Source organism: Ambystoma mexicanum, chromosome 13 (assembly GCF_040938575.1).
Source record: "Ambystoma mexicanum isolate Mex_15411 chromosome 13, UKY_AmexF1_1, whole genome shotgun sequence".
Lineage (NCBI taxonomy): Eukaryota > Metazoa > Chordata > Amphibia > Caudata > Ambystomatidae > Ambystoma > Ambystoma mexicanum.
Window position 1 is genome coordinate 734,574,173 of NC_090938.1, and position 18,393 is coordinate 734,592,565.

Genomic DNA, 18,393 nt, shown 5'->3' on the forward strand with positions numbered 1-18,393 from the left:
TTTTTAATATGTCAAGCTATCAATGTTGATGTTTGGATCATTTTGTAATTCATTGGAGCACATAGAGATTATATTGGGGTCTTTTTTGTCAAATTTCGGGTATGACGAAATTCATACGTCTCAAACATTTGGTACCCCAGGCCTGGTGAAAATAGAAGATTTTGGTTTTGGCGTGTGAAAATCCATTAAAATGTATGACTAGGTAAGGGCTTGGCGGGTGAGTGAAATGATTCCATTACAGGTGACACCCACCAAAAGCGTGTGAGTTGAGAGGTATGGACTTTTTGATGGGGAAAAAAGATGCAATAGCTCACATCTCAGGTTGCCCCTGGTCTTGTCGCCATACCTATCAACCTTATGAGTTGCCAAGGCGGGTGAAAGTGGATGATTTTGATTTTGCGCGTGAGATGTCCATTGACGCCTATGGACAGGTAAGTGGATTGGCGGAATAGTGAAATTACTTCATAGCGGGTGAGTTGATGGGTATATTTGTCAGATGCTCGAACTGCTGCTGAGATTTCAATCATGGCAGAGGAGACACTGCCTTTCGTTCATTTTAATAAGATGAACATCTGTTGATTTTAGGGATACAAAATAGCAGAAAACCTACCATAGCAATCGTTACTGAAAATACAATGTATTTGAAATCCAGGCGTGCAACCAGAATGTCAGGAAAAACTGGAACCAAAACACTAAGAGAAAAAATCTTCTCACAACAACATTTGGGATCTGGGCTTCTGAATACTTGCAACTGCATCAATAAACACTTCTGAAACATTTTTTTAAAACTACCATCCATGTGCGACTCAAGATACATGCATGCCCGGATGTTTGGGAGCCCCCTCTTGCTTAGGGTGGAAAACAACAGTCTGAGGCACACATTGGTTTGCATACATTAATGGAGACACAAAAATACAGGTAGGGGTTAATAGCTTCAGATTATCACAAGACAGCCAGCCAGCCAGCAGATGGCTGAAACACTAAATGCCAACTGAAAAGCTATGAATCGTTCTTTGTCAACAAGGGGCTGATGTGGCGGAACCTGTGTTGAAGTGATAAGAAAACTTCTGTATACCCCCCAGATGTAGGAACGGACTAAAAGATTCCAGCAAATGCAGCTTGTAACACAAGTGCTGAAAAGCACACATTTAAAGCCCTAGAACGAAAGTAATACAGAAAGTAATATATTTCCGTGTCATGAAACTGCTGACTGCCTAAGGGGTAGTTGCTGAGGGCCCCTTGAAGATGCCCTGACGACCCTGCTACCATTGTTACAGATATGTTGCAGGGGTCTTGAACGTGACTCCTTTCCAAGATGGACGCTATGTTCGCGCAGCGCTGCCTGTGGAGTTTCACTTTTCCTCAAGCCGCCAGTTCCATGTGCAGGATTCCCCTTCCAATATGGCCGCCAAGTTCGTGCAGCGCGGGGGCGGAGCCTCGAGCTTCCCCAATCCTTCTGCACTTCCTGGTGCAGGTCAGCTGATCAAGCCCAAGGCTACAGGTTGGGAAACGGAGGGCGATGAAGCGGTGCATGTGTTGTGCCGCTGTTTCTGCAGTTCACTTTCGTCATAGTTTATCATGGAGACAGATGTGGTGTATCCAAGGGACCCGCCAGTGTCTGGGGGCCAGGGGTGCACCCGGAATCTGATGAGTGAGGGTGACACCGGGAAGTCCCCGGTGCCTGCCTCTAACCTGCGCCCGTTGCTGCTCGCACCCATTTTCTTTGCACTGCTCCTCGCCATCGGTGCTTCCCGGGGATCGGCAGCCTTCACTCAGGTGAGATGGGTTTTCCATAACAAAGAGATAGCCCTCAAAGTTCTGCCCTTTCAGTTGTAGTTCACGCCCTCCTCCTATGCTTTATTTGCATTCTGGTATTTGTAGTCCTATGTGGATATATGTGACAACTGACTCTGCATGTCCTGTTGGGATATTTTGTACTAAGTGTGCTTCACATCCGCAGAGTGCCACAGACAGGGCAGAACATTTCACTGAACTATGAGTGCCTCCTGTGGCTTATAGTTCAGTGAAATGTTCTGCCCTGTCTTTGGCACACAGCACCCTTAGACGATTAGCACCGAGAGGCAAGTGTCAGTTACTACTTTTTTTTTTTTTTTTTTACCTGAATGTGGGTGATTTTATCCGATCCAAGGCTTCTAGTACTCGGGCATATTCTGTTACCTCCGTGTCCGTCTTCCTTCTCACAGTATTTAGCCTATGAAGAGTACCAAAGAGAGGACTGGCACATACTTGGACTGATAAGGAATGACCTACCCCTCCCAACCCTCACAGTAGGTAGGAGTAGCCATTCCATGGAGTGTCACAAACCCATCTCAGGAGGGAACAGAAAGCGTGACGGAAATCCCTTACAGAGACCAACCTGAAAGTGGCAAAAACCCTGGTGCTGTGGATAGATGCGCTTCCAGGCCGTTCAACAGGATTACTTTAGGGAAGCCAAGACACCCCCCGCCACCTCCTCCCTCCCGGACAGAGAATCACAAAAGTTCCAGGGAAAAAATTAAGGAAAAAGGCGCCCCCAGACCAACATCCAACTTTAGTGGGGCCCCAAGGAACAAACTGAGCAAGACGGGGGTCCCAGCCATCCCGTCAACAGCCGGCGCTCTATGCCCCAGAGCCAGGTGATCAGGAAGAAGCCTCCAGAAAGACCCCTTATCCGAGAGTACCCCTACCAACTATTGGCCTGCAGTAGTCCAAGTGTGGCGTCCGTCCAACCTTGAGAAAAGGAACCAAGAGGACTTAAAAAACGGCTGCCAGGGACCGGGCCAATGACTGAGCACCAGTGCAGGAACTCCTCAAGAGGCTGGGGCTCACAAGACCCTAAACCCTGCCTCTCAAACCTCCCTTTCTTTGAGTGACCCATGATAATTGGCGTGAGGAAGCCCTCTGTACAAGGGGGCTGCTGCCTCAACAATCGACAAGCAATCCTGCCCTCAAGCCTGCAGCACCTAGAACTGTTTCTCAGGTGGGCTGAAGGACCAGATGACCTGATGCCAGAGTGCCCAGAATAGGACCAATATCCACAACATCTGTGTTACCCAAGCGGATCCTTCTTGCTACCAGAGTACCTAAAATGAGCAGAGGTTTGGAGGAAAGGAGACCATAGGCTTATTCAAAACACCACGGGTCACAACCATCCAGCGTAACCTCATCCCCCAAGAATCTAAGGGCCCCACACAGATCAGACCTCTCTTCAGTAAGCTCTTTCCGCAGTCGAGATGGACAGCTGGATGTTAACCACTAGCAATCACACGACCAAAACACTGTTTCTGTGTTGCTTTCTGTTGGAAGGCAGTGTGCTGTCATAGTCTGTACCGTGAAGAGGAAAACGAGGGCTAGTAATAATGATTACTGGTAAGTAATCGGAGCATTTTAGACTGAACGATGCCATGGTTGTCATGCAGAGAAAACCCTTTAACTCTTTCAGCCTCTGTTTCTTGTCAGCCAATATTAGGGGTGCTTAGAAACAGTAGGCACTATAGAAAGCACTAGATGTCACAAGCAGGTACATTTCCTGTAAATGGGGATGGGGGTGGGGCTTGGCTTACATGCTGTTGGGTATACCCCTTCAAATCCTGCACCATGAAGATTGCTAGACATATACTTCCCTGGGGAGGAAGGATAGCTCGGGGGCAACGCGTTTGTCTTGGAAGCAAGACAACGCAGCGCAACCCGGGTTTGATTCCCGATCCCGTGCTTAGAAACCACTCGTTGGTATTAAGCGTATTTATAGAAGAACAATTATAACCAAGGGGTCCCTCCCGGTAATCGCAGCCTCTCCAGGTCCAGGCCTCGTCACTAGGCATACCCAAACATCAGTCTGAGGTGGCATTGTTGGGGATCGGGCTGTAACAGGAGAGTGTCGCCATGAAGCCAGAGAGCAAGTGAGAAGGATTGGCTTGGGATGAACTATAGGAGGGGCCACCTATGGCAAAGGTAACAACTAAAAAGGTTCAGTAAGCGCTCCATATCTGGGTTTACTTGCCACGCTGTCCACCTCGAAGTACCAGGAAGTACATCCTGTGCTCCTGTTGTTGCAAATAGTTTGGGACAAATGCGCGCGCACACACACATCTAATCTTACTCCATTACCTCCAACACTCTGAACTTCGGGTCGCCGAGGGCATTCCCAGTACCAGCGCATTGAGACTATAATAATGGTAAAAGGCGCTATATAAAAGTACAATACAATGAGGGAAATCTGCATTATGGGAGTAGTGTAGTTGCTCAGCACTGTCATAAAACTCAGGACAAGTGTCCAAGAGGTTCACATCAGCGCTTTTTTTAATGTCTTTACACACTTTCAGCCTTGTCTTTAAGGTTGTTGTAGCTAGCACTGCGGGTGTTGGGATCCAAATGACTACTGAGAGCCTATTCTTCCACAGACTCTGCAGGTGAATGTGCCTGCTGCAGGGATCTTGTGTGACCTGAAAATGATCAACTGAAGAGGGAAGGCTGGACGGGTTTGAATTAATCACAAGCACAGGCATTGCCCAAGGAACCCCATCCAAACGTTTGATTTTCAGCCGCCTTTGCTGGTATGGGAAGGAGGAAACCCTATGCAAATCAAGCTTGTCGGACTGCCACCACAGGTATGTTTCTGCCTCATTGGAGGGCTTCACTCAGGGGTAGATTGAGTCTCTGTGCGCAGCATGCTTGAGGCGCACATCCCGCCTCAGTGATTGATGCGAAACTAAAGAGTGGTGGGGGTATTTTTAAATGAATCGTAACTACTTGGTTGCCTGGACCTAGAGACCCAGGCTTCACCTCACTGGCGACGCCCAGTGAGGCCAAAACATGATGTCCTCTTGTTTCGGTTAATCTTTTCTTTTTATTTTTTTATATAGTGCCAAAGTGCTATGGATGGCGCGTTCAGGCACTTCACGCCATTGAGGTTACATATATATTGATGGCACCAATGCAATAGTTGGGTGGCTTTTTTGAGGGACCGCGGTCACTGAGAGGTCACCATTGCTGGAGACCCCTGCAAGCTCTGGAACTCTTATTTACCAGAGTTTCCACTGGCAGCAGAAGTAGGGTTGGGGGAGAGAGGGCAGTGTTAAAGCCCCAGAATGCTTTGCAGGACCTTGGTTGTCACCTTGTGATGGACCCTGAAGAAAGGAGCAGGGCGAGCCATACCCATGACCATGCGGACCTCTTCCACCATACTGTCACGAGGGTCCCACAGCATCATGGCCTGCAGGCCCGTCCTCACACGGTGTAGGCCTGCGGGCCTAAATGAATGAATGAATGAATGAGCGACAGACTCAGTCGTTCCTCTTCGGGAGTCTGCAGCCGTTTTGCTGTACATGCCTGCAGGAGCTCCTTTTATTAGCTTGGGCCATGACAAAGTCGTGGCCAACATTAAACAGGCAATACACATGGGAGGGACACATTGCCTTAAAGGGGCAAGACACTTGGGAGGGTCACACACCACTACCCCCGGCACCCAATAAATAAAAGTTTACATTTCAGGGGACGCATTAATACATTGTTAAAGCAAAGAGACGTTTCCTGTAATGCTGCAAGTAAACTCAGAAAGGTGCACGTCTTTTCAATGAACACAGCTGTGCTTCAGTATGTTCTGCAGAGTACAATAATGACAGGAATATTCACATGTGCTTTATCCAGAAGTTCCTGTAGTCTAGAGGTTAAGTGGCACGCCTTTGGTCTGGTCCTGATGATCCGGAACATACCTAGATGGTTTACAGTAATGGGCACGAATAGTTTTCTCGCATTTGAGACCCGGGGAGACCTTTTGTGTCAGATCTGGGGAAACTCCAGCCCAATGCCCAATGGCTGGGTGTGTGCCATGTTCTGGATCTTCCCCAGCCCTGCCAGTCTTTCGGTAGCATCTGCCTGTTGGGAATTCTAATGCTGTCTCTTGGGCAGTTCTAGCAGCCTAGCAGCCTTTCAGATGTAGTGGCATCTCGGGGGGCCAGTCCTGATCTGTAAATGACAGTGCCCCAGTTCTAGCAGCCTTTCAGATGTAACGGCATCTCGGGGGGCCAGTCCTGATCTGTAAACGACAGTGCCCCAGTTCTAGCAGCCTTTCAGATGTAGCGGCATCTCGGGGGGCCAGTCCTGATCTGTAAACGACAGTGCCCCAGTTCTAGCAGCCTTTCAGATGTAGCGGCATCTCGGGGGGGCCAGTCCTGATCTGTAAACGACAGTGCCCCAGTTCTAGCAGCCTTTCAGATGTAGCGGCATCTCGGGGGGCCAGTCCTGATCTGTAAACGACAGTGCCCCAGTTCTAGCAGCCTTTCAGATGTAGCGGCATCTCGGGGGCCAGTCCTGATCTGTAAACGACAGTGCCCCAGTTCTAGCAGCCTTTCAGATGTAGCGGCATCTCGGGGGCCAGTCCTGATCTGTAAACGACAGTGCCCCAGTTCTAGCAGCCTTTCAGATGTAGCGGCATCTCGGGGGCCAGTCCTGATCTGTAAACGACAGTGCCCCAGTTCTAGCAGCCTTTCAGATGTAGCGGCATCTCGGGGGGCCAGTCCTGATCTGTAAACGACAGTGCCCCAGTTCTAGCAGCCTTTCAGATGTAGTGGCATCTCGGGGGGCAGTCCTGAAGTTATTCACTATTCCCAGCCCTACTGGCCTTTTAGATGTATTAGCTTGCTCGATGTTTCCCTTTAGGACATTCCTGATGTGATGAGTCCCGCCCGATCCCTACCGGCCTTTTCGGTATTACCTGCTTGCTAGGCAGTATCTTGATTTGCCTAGAGCAGCTTGGCACGCAATCATCACTTCTGCGGCCCTTTTGTTGGCGTGCACATATAGTTTTAAAGTGCCCAGTGGCCATCTGTAGGAAGTAGTGGTGGACTGGCCTATAGGGAACTCTGGAGATTTCCCAGCAGACCTCTGCACCCTGTGCCTCTTTCGTGTCGTAACTTATTTTATTTACAAATGTTCTCATAGGAGTAGGGTTGGGCTTGCAGAAAATGTGTAATATGGGGCCACTTTGAAAATTATTTCCATGGCTTATTTTGGTTCCCAGTCCACCCCAGGTGAGAAGGCCATCTAGTCCTGTTTTTTTCCCTCCCTTTTGGATTCTGGGACTTGTTTTTGCTTTACCATTTAAAACTGCAAGTCCCAGAATTCCAAGCAAAAATAGGATTGGGGGGACCTTCTCACGCATGGGTACGGAAAAACGCTGAGCTTTGCATATGTCGCTTGATTGCCGTGTGAGCCAGTCCTGGCGTGTGGCTGACTGTCCCAGCTTATCCCAGCCTATCAGATGCGTCGCTTGTCAGGAATCCTCCCCCTTTCCTTCCCTGTAGGCCAGTCCACCTGTAAACTGGTTCCTTGGCCTCTGCTTCTTTACGCTCCGCCACGTCTTAGTCCCGTGTGGCTGCCGTGCGGTGGGTGCAGCCTGTGCCTGGGTGTGTGTTGATCACCGCCAGGAAGACCGTACGTGTCGCAGTGGTGGGTGGCTCACGGGGATGCAGTCACGGGTTCGTCTAGTCAACACAGTCACGTGGCACTTACTTCATTCCAATGCAAAGAAACAATCTGCACGAAAGCAACACACATGTTTTCCACCCCACGATGTGTGGCTTGCAGGGGTGGGGCGTGCAAATGAGGGACTCCCTCGCCCCTTCCCTTTTCCTCCACAAAAGATTTCTAACTTTAGAGCCATCCAGTTGGCAAACTAGATGGGGTCGCTGTGACCCCGTTTTTCTAGCCTTGTGCTTTCATTTAGCAAACGAATTCATGTGTACGTTTGGTTAATTTCAGTTTTGGAAAATGGATGTAGGTCGGATATTGACAGTGATGAGGGAGACGTTCCTATATGGACTTATCTAGCGCCCTATAATTGAGGGACACTACACGTGGAGATCAGCAAGAGCCTCCTCGCCACAAAGGGGGGGTAAATGGCACCAGTGCACTATACAAGTACAACACGATGTATTGTCGGCCAAGGGGACACACCGAGGAACATGGGACGCGCTGGGAGACGAGGGACACGTTTGGGCAAGGAGGATCTCAGGGGAGGGGCCTTTACACTCTAAAAAGGGAGGCATTGAAGGGCCAGTCAGGAACCGGCCGTATTGTGTACGACACTTTCTGGGTTTTTTTATTTCAGGAAATCTCTAAATTGCTTGCAGGCTGCCGCCAACGTTAGTACTTGCGTCTTGTGGGGGCCCCCTGCATTCAGTTTCCACCAGACCACCATCTGAAGGTAGCCAGTGGGACCAGATGCCAGTTTAAATCCATCCAGGGCTGTGAGTGTTAACAGACGATTAATCTCTTCCTTTCCTGCCTGAGCAGTGACCACACAACAAGGAGTGCATTTTATTGGTATGATATGTCGTCGTATATAACGCGCCTGTACACAAGTGTTTCAAGGTGCGACAAGACCAGGGAGGGAAGACCGAGGGAGGACAAGACAAACGATCTTACTAGGCCTGGTGTCATTCTGATGGTGCAAGTGTGACACTGCAAGGTGGAGGGGGGAGGTGGGAGGGGAGAGAGGGATGTGGGTTGTGCAATCAGGGCAGCGCAGCTCTGGGTAAGTGCAAGGAGGCAGGGGACTGTAGAGGTTAGAGTTACAGCCCCTAAGTGTGCGGTAGGCCTGGAGGCAGTGCAGGGGAGACTGATCATGGAAGAGCCTGGTACCCAGTGAGGCTCTGAGGGTAGCCGGGCAACCAGTCGGCTCAGTAGACTGGTAGGTCAGCAGGGGAGGGAGAGAGAAAGCAGAGGAGAAAAGGAAGGTCTTGAGCTGCTTCTGGAACTTCAGGTGGTCTGACTCAAGTTTGAGAGGGGCAGGAAGACCATTCCAGAGGGAGGCACCTGCAGAGGAGAGGGATCTACTCCCCACTCTCTGCCCGGAGAAGCGTCTGACCCTCAGAGTTGGAGCTAGCTGAGCGAAGTGCTCAGGAAGGAAGGTTCACTGAATTTTGGAAGAGAGAGTTGAATGTAATGCGGGTCCAGACCCCAGCAAGCCTTGTGGATGATGCAGAGGGTTTTGAACTTGATCCTTGCAGCCACCGGGAGCCGGTCTAGCGATTTCACGGGATCTCCGTGATTTTTCCGTCGTGGAAAAGTCTGCGACGCAAATGTTTGCATGGGAAATGTACGAACATTTGTAGTGCGTACATTTCCCATGCGAACATCCAATAACAAACCATCCATGCATACATTTTGTCTGCAGGTGGCAGTGCTGCTTACTGTAATATTCTGCAATCTGGGAGGACACTTGAGGATTTAAGGGCATTCTAACCAATGAGAGTTGAGAATTTTTGACCATTGGCGCTGACCGGATAATTGTGAGAGTTTCTAGTAAGAGAAGGCGGAGAAGTGTTTTGGCACGGCGCCTCACTAAAATGTATCGAAATGAGGGTTTTCCTAAACTCCAGAGGCACGCTCCTCCTAGCCTTTTGGAGGGAACCCCACTACCTGCAAAGGCAGATGTTGTAACATCTGTATGGTTCCCTTCTTTAATCCTGTGAGTGTGCTGAAGGAGGGGGAGGGGGGGTAGACCCTCTTATGTGTACTGTGCCATTTCTTGGGAGTTGAGAGTATGGTCCGTGGCCACTGGCATGGAGGTCCTAACAAAACCCAGCGCTTGTAACGATTTGGATTTCTTAGAAGTCATGGGAGTTGGGGTGTCCAGCGACTGGCCAAGTGTTACATCCTTATGGGATTTCCCCACCTATCGCTAGCGTCCCACAGACGCTTGCAGCTAGCACTGCTAGCCACCCCCCCCCTTAGATGACTCACTGCCCTCTGTAGTGCCCCCTATGCAGTTTACTTTGGGGAAGGCAATCGTAGTGAGGGTGGCATTTGGCGGGTGTTCCATGGTAGTGGTGAAGCTCTTGTGCTCAGGGGGGGGGGGGGTAGAGGTGATCCTGATATTGCGCTCCCTATCTGGCTCCCCGGTCCTAACGTGGCGCTTCTTGCGCCCCAGTGTGCCATTTTTCAAAGTGGGGAAATTATTGATTTATTTTATTTTTGTCATTTCAATTGCGCTCAAAGCCCGGAGGCAACTAAGCGCTGTTACATACTTAAGAAGATGGTTACGGTAATTTGAAGCGTATCATCAAGGTTACATGGTAACGTTTTTGCAGTAGTTTGAAGCTGTGGCGCTGAAGTCCTGCTCTGCTCTCCAGCGCTTGGGTGGTCTTTCCTTTATGCAGAGAATGAGTGATCCGGTTTCAGAGGTGAGCGGTGGGGCTACCTGCAGCATGGCACACTGACTCGGTGGCAGTGGCCCCTCTTTACCTGGAGGTCCAGCTAAAGGTTTGGGAGAATCGGCACAGCTGGGATAGTTGGTGCAACAGACCCATATGACCCCACTACATGAAATGCGCAGGTCAGCATGAATTTTGATTCATGCTCCATTCTATATAGTTCTCTTCTTAATCAACTATCACTCTTTTGCGCTCTTGCACTCTTTTGTGCATCTTGCACACTTTTGCGCTTTTTTCTTTTTACCTTTTGTTCTCCCCCCTTCTTTTATTTATATATATATATATATATATATATATATATATATATATTTTTTTTTTTTTTCTATCAATGGATTTGGGTCTTTTGTGAGTCTGTGTTACACCGCCCTCCCCATTTTTGCAGTTTCTTGCATGCTTTAGTGTTCACCATGGAATTTACTGGCCTCAATATAACCTGTGGCAGGTGGGGGCACTCCTTGTTGTATAAATATAACTGCTCAATGTTTTAGCACGTCATCTTGCGTGTCCCGGCCATATTGAAGGCGCTGGCACTTCGGTGTATCCCTCTCCTGTTTCGATACAGTGCCGTTATGCTTTCTAAAGCGCTGAGGGGACGTGCCTCAATACTACTTTATATCCTACTGGGAGGGGCGGGGGGAAGGGTTACAAGAGGACCAGATGCATTGCCCTTATCTGGGGCACACCATAAGCATAACTTCTGAGCCTCTGTGGCCGCCTGTATTTTGGAGAGCGAGTCAGGTGGAGGTTTGGAAAGGTGGGGATCTAGAAGGGGATCTTAAGAGATGTGTGCAGGCCGGGCCGGTCCAGAGATCTGGTGAACATGTACTGATGGACGGAGGAAGCTGGCCCTGGAGATGGAGCTAAAATGAAAGATCACAATTCTTTTCATCTCGAGTAGTCTTTTTCTACGTTGACTTGTGTGCATTATTTGCAGGAAGGTCATGATGGAATTACTGGATCACAGTTGCCCGGGGAACGCAACGATTCCCCCCCTAGCTACATGCCTCTATTCCCAGGCGTAAAGGATTGGGTTTCCTGTTGATGATCTGCCAAAGCGACCAAGGGACTGCACTTTCCAGAGACTGGCCTTCAGGCTGACGAGGCAAGGCCGTAAATGAGCAGGACGGTCTCCTCGCCGTGGCAGGAGGGATCTACCTGCGCCATGCTTCTGGTGTCACTGATGTTCTGGCCTGCTACCCTTGGGTTCTTTAATAGCGGCCGTGGGAGTGTCGGAGGTTCTATTTCTAAACCCATGGTTGAGGATGGTCCCTAACATTCACCACCTCCCGGTCCCATCACTCCTTTTATGTGTGTTGGGTGAGAGCACGGCCAATGGTTACTTTGTTAGGTGAGAGTGCACCCAGTGGATCTTTTGTAATGATCTGATCTATGATATGACCTTTATAACGCGCATGTACGCAAGTGTTTCTAGGCGCCACAAGACAAGGGCTGGGAAGACCTGGGGAGGACAAGACCAGCGATTTTACTAGGCCTTGTGTCATTCATATCATGCAAGTGTGACGCTAGAAGTGCAAGGGGAAGGAGAGGGGAGAGGAAAGAGGGCAGGGAGTATGATCAGAGCAGCATGGCTCTGAGTAAGTGCAGCCAGGGCAGCGCGGCTCTGGGTAAGTGCAAGGGGGCAGGGCGGCTGTAGAGTTTAGTTACTGCGCGGTAGGCCAGGAGGCAGTGCAAGGAAGACTGGTCTCTGGTTTGGAGGAGCCTGGTACCCAGTGAGGCACTGAGGGAACCAAGCAAGCCAGTCAGAGGCACGGACGGGTAAGTTAGCAAGGGAGCGAGAGAGAAGGCAGAGGAGAAAAGGAGGGTCTTGAGCTGCTATTGGAACTTCAGGTGGTCCGGCTCAAATCTGGGAGGGGCAGGGAGGCCGTTCCAGAGGGATGCACCTGCAGAGGAGAGAGATCTACCCCCTCCCCGCCACCCACTCTCTGCCTGGAGAGGCATCTGATCCTCAGAGTTGGAGGTGACTGAGTGAAAGGTTCTAGAACGAAGGTATTTCAGAAGAGAGAGTTGGCTGTAGAGCAGACCCTGACCCCAGAAAGCCTTGTGGACGATGCAGAGGGTCTTAAACTTGATTCTTGCCGCCACTGGGGAGATTTCAAGGCTGGGGAGATTTCAAGGCTGGGGAGATTTGGTCCCTGGGCTTGAGGCCAAGGAGAGTCTTGCAGTCTGTTCTGGATTAGTTGCAGGGGGCGCAGAGGAGAGGTAGGCAGATTGAGAAAAGGCTGTTGCAGTAGTCCATCTTGTGGGGATCCAGGGCTCTAGAGACAGCTTCTGGTGGAAAGTGAGAAAAGGTACAATACCTCTGAGGAGGTGCAGCTGGAAGTGGGCCTTTTTGGTAAGGTCTGTGAGGTGAGGAGGGAGTGGAGTCGAAGATGACGCCAAGGTTTTTTGTCTTGTGGGGGGGGGGGGAGCAGGGGACCCAATGAGAAGGACCTCTGTCTTACTGACATTAAGGCAAAGATCATTTTGAGGCAGACCAATCGTGGATAGAAATTCAGGAATGAGTGAGGGAGAAGAGGCGTTGGAGAAGGTGGGACTTTGTTTATCATTGTCTTGATGGTATCCAATTCACCTTTGCATTCAGCTGACCACTCAAATTTAACCCCTTTTTTCATCAAACTCCTCATTGCATTCGTTCTGTCCGTGTAGTGATCAATAAATTTGGAATAATACTCTGTTAAACCCAACAAGCTTGCAAAGGTGAATTGGATACCATCAAGACAATGATAAACAAAGCCCCTGCTTTGAAGATGTTTGACTGTAGGGCTAAATCCATCACATCAGTTGATGCCAGCAATGTAGGACTAGGAGGTGTATTAGAACAAATTCAACATGGACTAGCAGTGCCAATTAACAATATCATAACATTCGGCAGTGCAATTCCATGCATGGTCCACATCCCCGACTTGGGAAAGGGAGACGTGGTGTCCATCTCGTGTTTGCGCCCCAAAGTCCTGAATCCATGGAAATTCCCTTGCTTGCTCAGGCGGCAGGCACAGGTGCTACGGACCCAAGCCCCACCATTAATAAATGTGCTGGGGCGTGTGGGGCTGGGCACGAGAGCCACGCTCCAGCCAGTCAATTAGCAAGAGGCTGGCTCTTAGGGGGCATTCTTACTCTATACGCAAGCGCCGGAAGGGCCCTGCACGTTCAGCCAGTCTCGCAACCATGGCGTGATGATCAGAATTGACCATGTCATCTGAGCCCCACTAATAACGACTGGGGCATTCTGTAAAGTTGGCCCCAGGCTGCTGGCAGCGCTGTTACACAAAAGGTCATCTGTTCTGCCGCCTGGCGCCTCGATCTGCCGCTGGGTACCACTGCTCCCCTTTGCCTCCTGGTTGCTTCCTCTTTTACTTTAGCACAGCAATGTGTAATGGTGGCCTCCAATGTGCTCAATGTTAATGTGTTTTTTGTGCAGCCCTCCCATCCTTGCGGTGCCCTCCCTCAGAGTGATTGGGAGGGGGGCAGGGGGAGATGAAGCCTTCACCTGGACGGCAAAACGAGAGTTAATTGGAGGTGGCCTTTTGCATCTGCCGCCTGGAGGGGCGCTGTGGGCCGAGTGCTGGGCCTTCAGATTGTCTTGGGGAGGACCTCTCTTTGACTGCCCAAGGGCTGATTTTGAGTTCAATGCTGGAAGGTAAAGCATCCGGCTCTGTAGTGCGCTTCCTGCATCCCTCGTGGTTCCATGTCATTTCAACGAAATAAAGGACTTCCTGGAAATCACTTCGAATGTTTACTTCCAAATTGTGTTATTTTTATTTTTTTAATTGGGGGGGGCTGCCCCCCCCCCCCCCCTTTTAACCCTTAATCCACAAATCTTTATATATATTTTGGAAGTAATGTCCATGCAGTAAATTACCACAAAGTAATTTACTGCTTGAAACCAACGGGAGACCCTCCTCGTCCCAGAGGGACACACTGCTGCCTCTTTTTCCTATTACTTCCTCCACTGTCAGCAGCGTTTAAGTGGGATAAGAAATCGAGGGCCTCAAAATCCCCACTCTATAAGGACCCTTTAAAAGACGTGGGGGCCCGGTAATCGGTGGCCTAACAGAGCAGGTCCACTTTTCCTCACTGGAGTGAAAGGGGGTACAGTCGTTTTTACGAGGTTTATTTAATATCGTTAATATGCATTTAAAACGATGTCTAGGATACAGGGTAAAAAAAAAAACAAATAAAAGTCGTGTCCGGTCCCTCGGCTCTTTTGAAGGAAATGCGTGATTCTAACGCATACATTTTATTAAATAATTCCAATGTAAGCACTTTAATATATTGGGTTTCAAAAATCGAAATATGTATTCTCCTTATGTAATTTCTTTTAATGTAAGAACATGATCTAATTACTAATGTCCATTACTAGAATGTGAATCTACACATGGCTGGGAATGACATCTAGTGGCGGAGAGCAGTATTGTCTCTCCTCTACTTTAGGAAGGTCGAGGAAGTCATTCAGAGTCCTACGCCGGGCCCCAGTTTATTGGCATTTAATGGGGACGGCTCGGTTGCAGTCCCGGCTCACCTAAAGCCCCTAACGATACTTTTCCCAGTTGGACTCGAAGGGTGTGACCTTCTTTCCAGGGAACTGTCCCCCTTTCAACGTTTAGACACAAGCCTCTGGGTGTTTGTAATTGTATAGATGTTCTGTTTTATTTCCTCACTTGCCTCCTGTGACGTTTACTCTGAAGTTTTGCTCGTTTTTAAAATCCTGGTGCCTTTGTATTTTCCTGCGCCGCGTGCATCCATGTGAACACCTTTGAATCCTCAGGAGTTCCGCAAGCGCCTCTCGTCTATCGCAGGTCCGAGAAGGCGCTAGCTTGCGGTTCGGGGAGGCATGGAGGCGCTGGGCGCCTGCTTTGCTGCTCATGGGGTTGCGGTCTTGCTTCAGCGTCCCCCTTTTGGCCCCGGTCTGTCTGCGACCTCTGGTCCCCTCCCGGGCCTGTCTGAGGTGCGGGCTCCGCATTTTCTCAGTTTGCCTGCGGCCCTCGTTCTCCTGGCTGCTGTCCCGGCAGAAATGCGACTTTCAGGCGGGGGGGGGGGGATTCTGAGGTCGGATTCCCGCCACAGGGAGCAGGATGGGGGTCTGAGGTCGAGCACCCCCCCACGGGGAGTGGGATGGGGGGGGGGGGGGGGTCTGAGGTCGGATTCCCGCCACGGGGAGCAGGATGGGGGTCTGAAGTTGAGCACCCGGCACGGGGGGCGGTATGGGGGGGGGGTCTGAGGTCGAGCACCCGGCACGGGTAGTGGGATGGGGCTCTGAGGTCGAGCGCTCGCCACGGGGAGCAGGATGGGGGTCTGAGGTCGAGCGCCCGCCACGGGGAGCAGGATGGGGGTCTGAGGTCGAGCGCTCGCCACGGGGAGCGGGATGGGGGGGTCTGAGGTCGAGCGCCCGCCACGGGGAGCGGGATGGGGGGGGTCTGAGGTCGAGCGCCCACCACGGGGGGCGGTATGGGGGGGGTCTGAGGTCGAGCGCCCACCACGGGGTGCGGTATGGGGGGGACTGAGGTCGCGCGTTCGCCATGGGGAGCAGGATGGGGGGGGTCTGAGGTCGAGCGCTCGCCACGGGGAGCAGGATTGGGGGGGAGGGGGGTCTGAGGTCGAGCACCCGGCACGGGGAGTGGGATGGGGGTCTGAGGTCGAGCACCCGGCACGGGGAGTGGGATGGGGGTCTGAGGTCGAGCGCCCGCCACGGGGAGTGGGATGGGGGGGTCTGAGGTCGAGCACCCGCCACGGGGAGTGGGATGGGGGTCTGAGGTCGAGCGCCCGCCAAGGGGAGCCGGATGGGGGGGGGTCTGATCTGAGGTCGAGCGCCAGCCAAGGGGAGCAGGATGGGAGGGGGGGTCTGAGGTCGAGCGCCCGCCACGGGGAGTGGGATGGGGGTCTGAGGTCGAGCGCCCGCCACGGGGAGTGGGATGGGGGTCTGAGGTCGAGCGCCCGCCAAGGGGAGCAGGATGGGGGGGTCTGATCTGAGGTCGAGCGCCAGCCAAGGGGAGCAGGATGGGAGGGGGGGTCTGAGGTCGAGCGCTCGCCACGGGGAGCGGGATGGGGGTCTGAGGTTGAGCGCCCGCCACGGGGAGCGGGATGGGGGGGGTCTGAGATCGAGCGCCCGCCACGGGGAGCGGGATGGGGGACTGAGGTCGAGCGCTCGCCACGGGGAGCAGGATGGGGGGGGTCTGAGGTCGAGCGCTCGCCACCGGGAGCAGGATGGGGGCGGTCTGAGGTCGAGCGCTCGCCACCGGGAGCAGGATGGGGGGGGGTCCTGAGGTCGAGCGCTCGCCACGGGGAGCGGGATGGGGGACTGAGGTCGAGCGCTCGCCACGGGGAGCAGGATGGGGGTCTGAGGTCGAGCGCTCGCCACGGGGAGCAGGATGGGGGTCTGAGGTCGAGCGCTCGCCACGGGGAGCAGGATGGGGTCTGAGGTCGAGCGCTCGCCACGGGGAGCAGGATGGGGGTCTGAGGTCGAGCGCTCGCCACGGGGATCAGGATTGGGGGGGGGTCTGAGGTCGAGCACCCGGCACGGGGAGTGGGATGGGGGTCTGAGGTCGAGCGCCCGCCACGGGGAGTGGGATGGGGGTCTGAGGTCGAGCGCCCGCCACGGGGAGTGGGATGGGGGTCTGAGGTCGCGCGCCCGCCACGGGGAGTGGGATGGGGGTCTGAGGTCGAGCGCCCGCCACGGGGAGCGGGATGGGGGTCTGAGGCCACGCCCCGGGGGGAATGTGCAGGGCATGTCTTTATATTGGGCTGGTTTTAGCATGCTGTGTTGGCATGCGTGAATCCAGGGAATTAAATGCACGGGTGAGAAGTGATAATTTTGTATGCCTTTGAATGGAACACCAAGGCGTTATTTTTTATTAAGTGTCATTTGGGTCAATTACCCCGTATACACTCTTAATAATATCACACATTCATATACTATGACAGTACACATCTTCCTGTCGACGGTAATAATACACGATGCAATAGAAAAACATTCAAAGTTAGATATGCATACACACCACCATCTATAGCGCCTCGATGTCCGTGGGCTGTTGTGCGCTTTCCAAATCTAACAAAATAAAATATATGTATTGGAAAACCGTGGCATATAAGGTCGCTAGGCATCTATACTTAATAAGCAACTACTCGAAAGAAATGAAAATAAAGCATTGCTACCGTCTTGAACCCGGGCCAGCTGGACTGCAAGACCAATGACATAACCCCAGGGACGTAGAAATCTTACCGTGTTCAAATCACAAGAGCTGTACATCTCACCCCACATAATTTAAGGCGAGCAAAGCATCCAGATTAACTCGGGTTCATATATGTAACTTGTGCATATGAAACGATAACATCTCTATGGTCTCGAGTCTGTGACCGACTAATTATGTATTTAAATTCTTTTTAAAAATATGGGCATTGTCCCCCACGAACATGCTGGCGCCTAAAGATCTCCGCGCCCAACTGTGTCCGGTTGGGTACGCCGCTCTGGCTTCTACCATAGCCTTTGCATTGAGCAATACTGCCATCTAGTGGCTGTTTGCAATTCTTGCCCATGAAAGTCAAATAGTGTGGTTTCCCTTAATTGGTGTTTTTTGTTTGCTTAAAAATCTCCTCAATTTTCAAGAATTTCCCCTTCCCAATGTAGAATCATGCCTCTTCCTCCTCCCCTTCTTCCACAAATACGACCCAAGATGGTTTTGGGCTGCCCCCAACCTTTTTTTAAAATTTTTTTTTTTTTTTTTTTTTTTTTTTTTTTTATAAATGACTGGCCACAAGCGTGATATTAAATATGCCTACATGTGCTTATTTGAGACTAATCACAAATATACCTGTTCTGATGACCCTGCATGTACTGCCTCCATCCTATTGGCCAGTTGCTCTGGATAAAGCCACCATCTTGGTGACTCATCGAGGCCTCCTGCTGCTTTCTTGACATCGAGAGAAAGGGGGCTGGCATCTGCCCCACTGCGGCTGAACTCTTACCGGCTGCTGGCATCTGCCCCACTGCGGCTGAATTCTTACCGGCTGCTGGCATCTGCCCCACTACGGCTGGCTGCTGGTATCTGCACCCCTGCGGCTGAACTCTTACCGGCTGCTGGCATCTGCCCCACTACGGCTGGCTGCTGGTATCTGCCCCACTGCGGCTGAACTCTTACCGGCTGCTGGCATCTGCACCACTGCG

The 18,393-nt window shown here is 51.5% G+C and overlaps 1 protein-coding gene across 4 annotated transcripts in view; it reads left to right on the forward strand.

Moving 5' to 3' along the window:
- Positions 1 to 1,382: 1,382 nt before the first annotated feature.
- Positions 1,383 to 18,393, forward strand: part of LOC138521851 (sialidase-1-like) — a 62,126-nt gene continuing 45,115 nt past the window's right edge. For 2 of the 4 annotated variants that reach the window (XR_011283144.1, XM_069634995.1), the window contains exon 1: positions 1,470 to 1,776. Coding sequence is in view for 3 of the 4 variants with exons in the window: in XM_069634995.1 (XP_069491096.1) it covers positions 1,579 to 1,776 (198 nt within the window). In the remaining variant the exon portion in view is untranslated. Of the gene's footprint in view, positions 1,777 to 4,400; positions 4,608 to 18,393 lie in introns of all 4 variants that reach the window. The other 2 variants (XM_069634996.1, XM_069634994.1) reach the window with 2 other exon arrangements.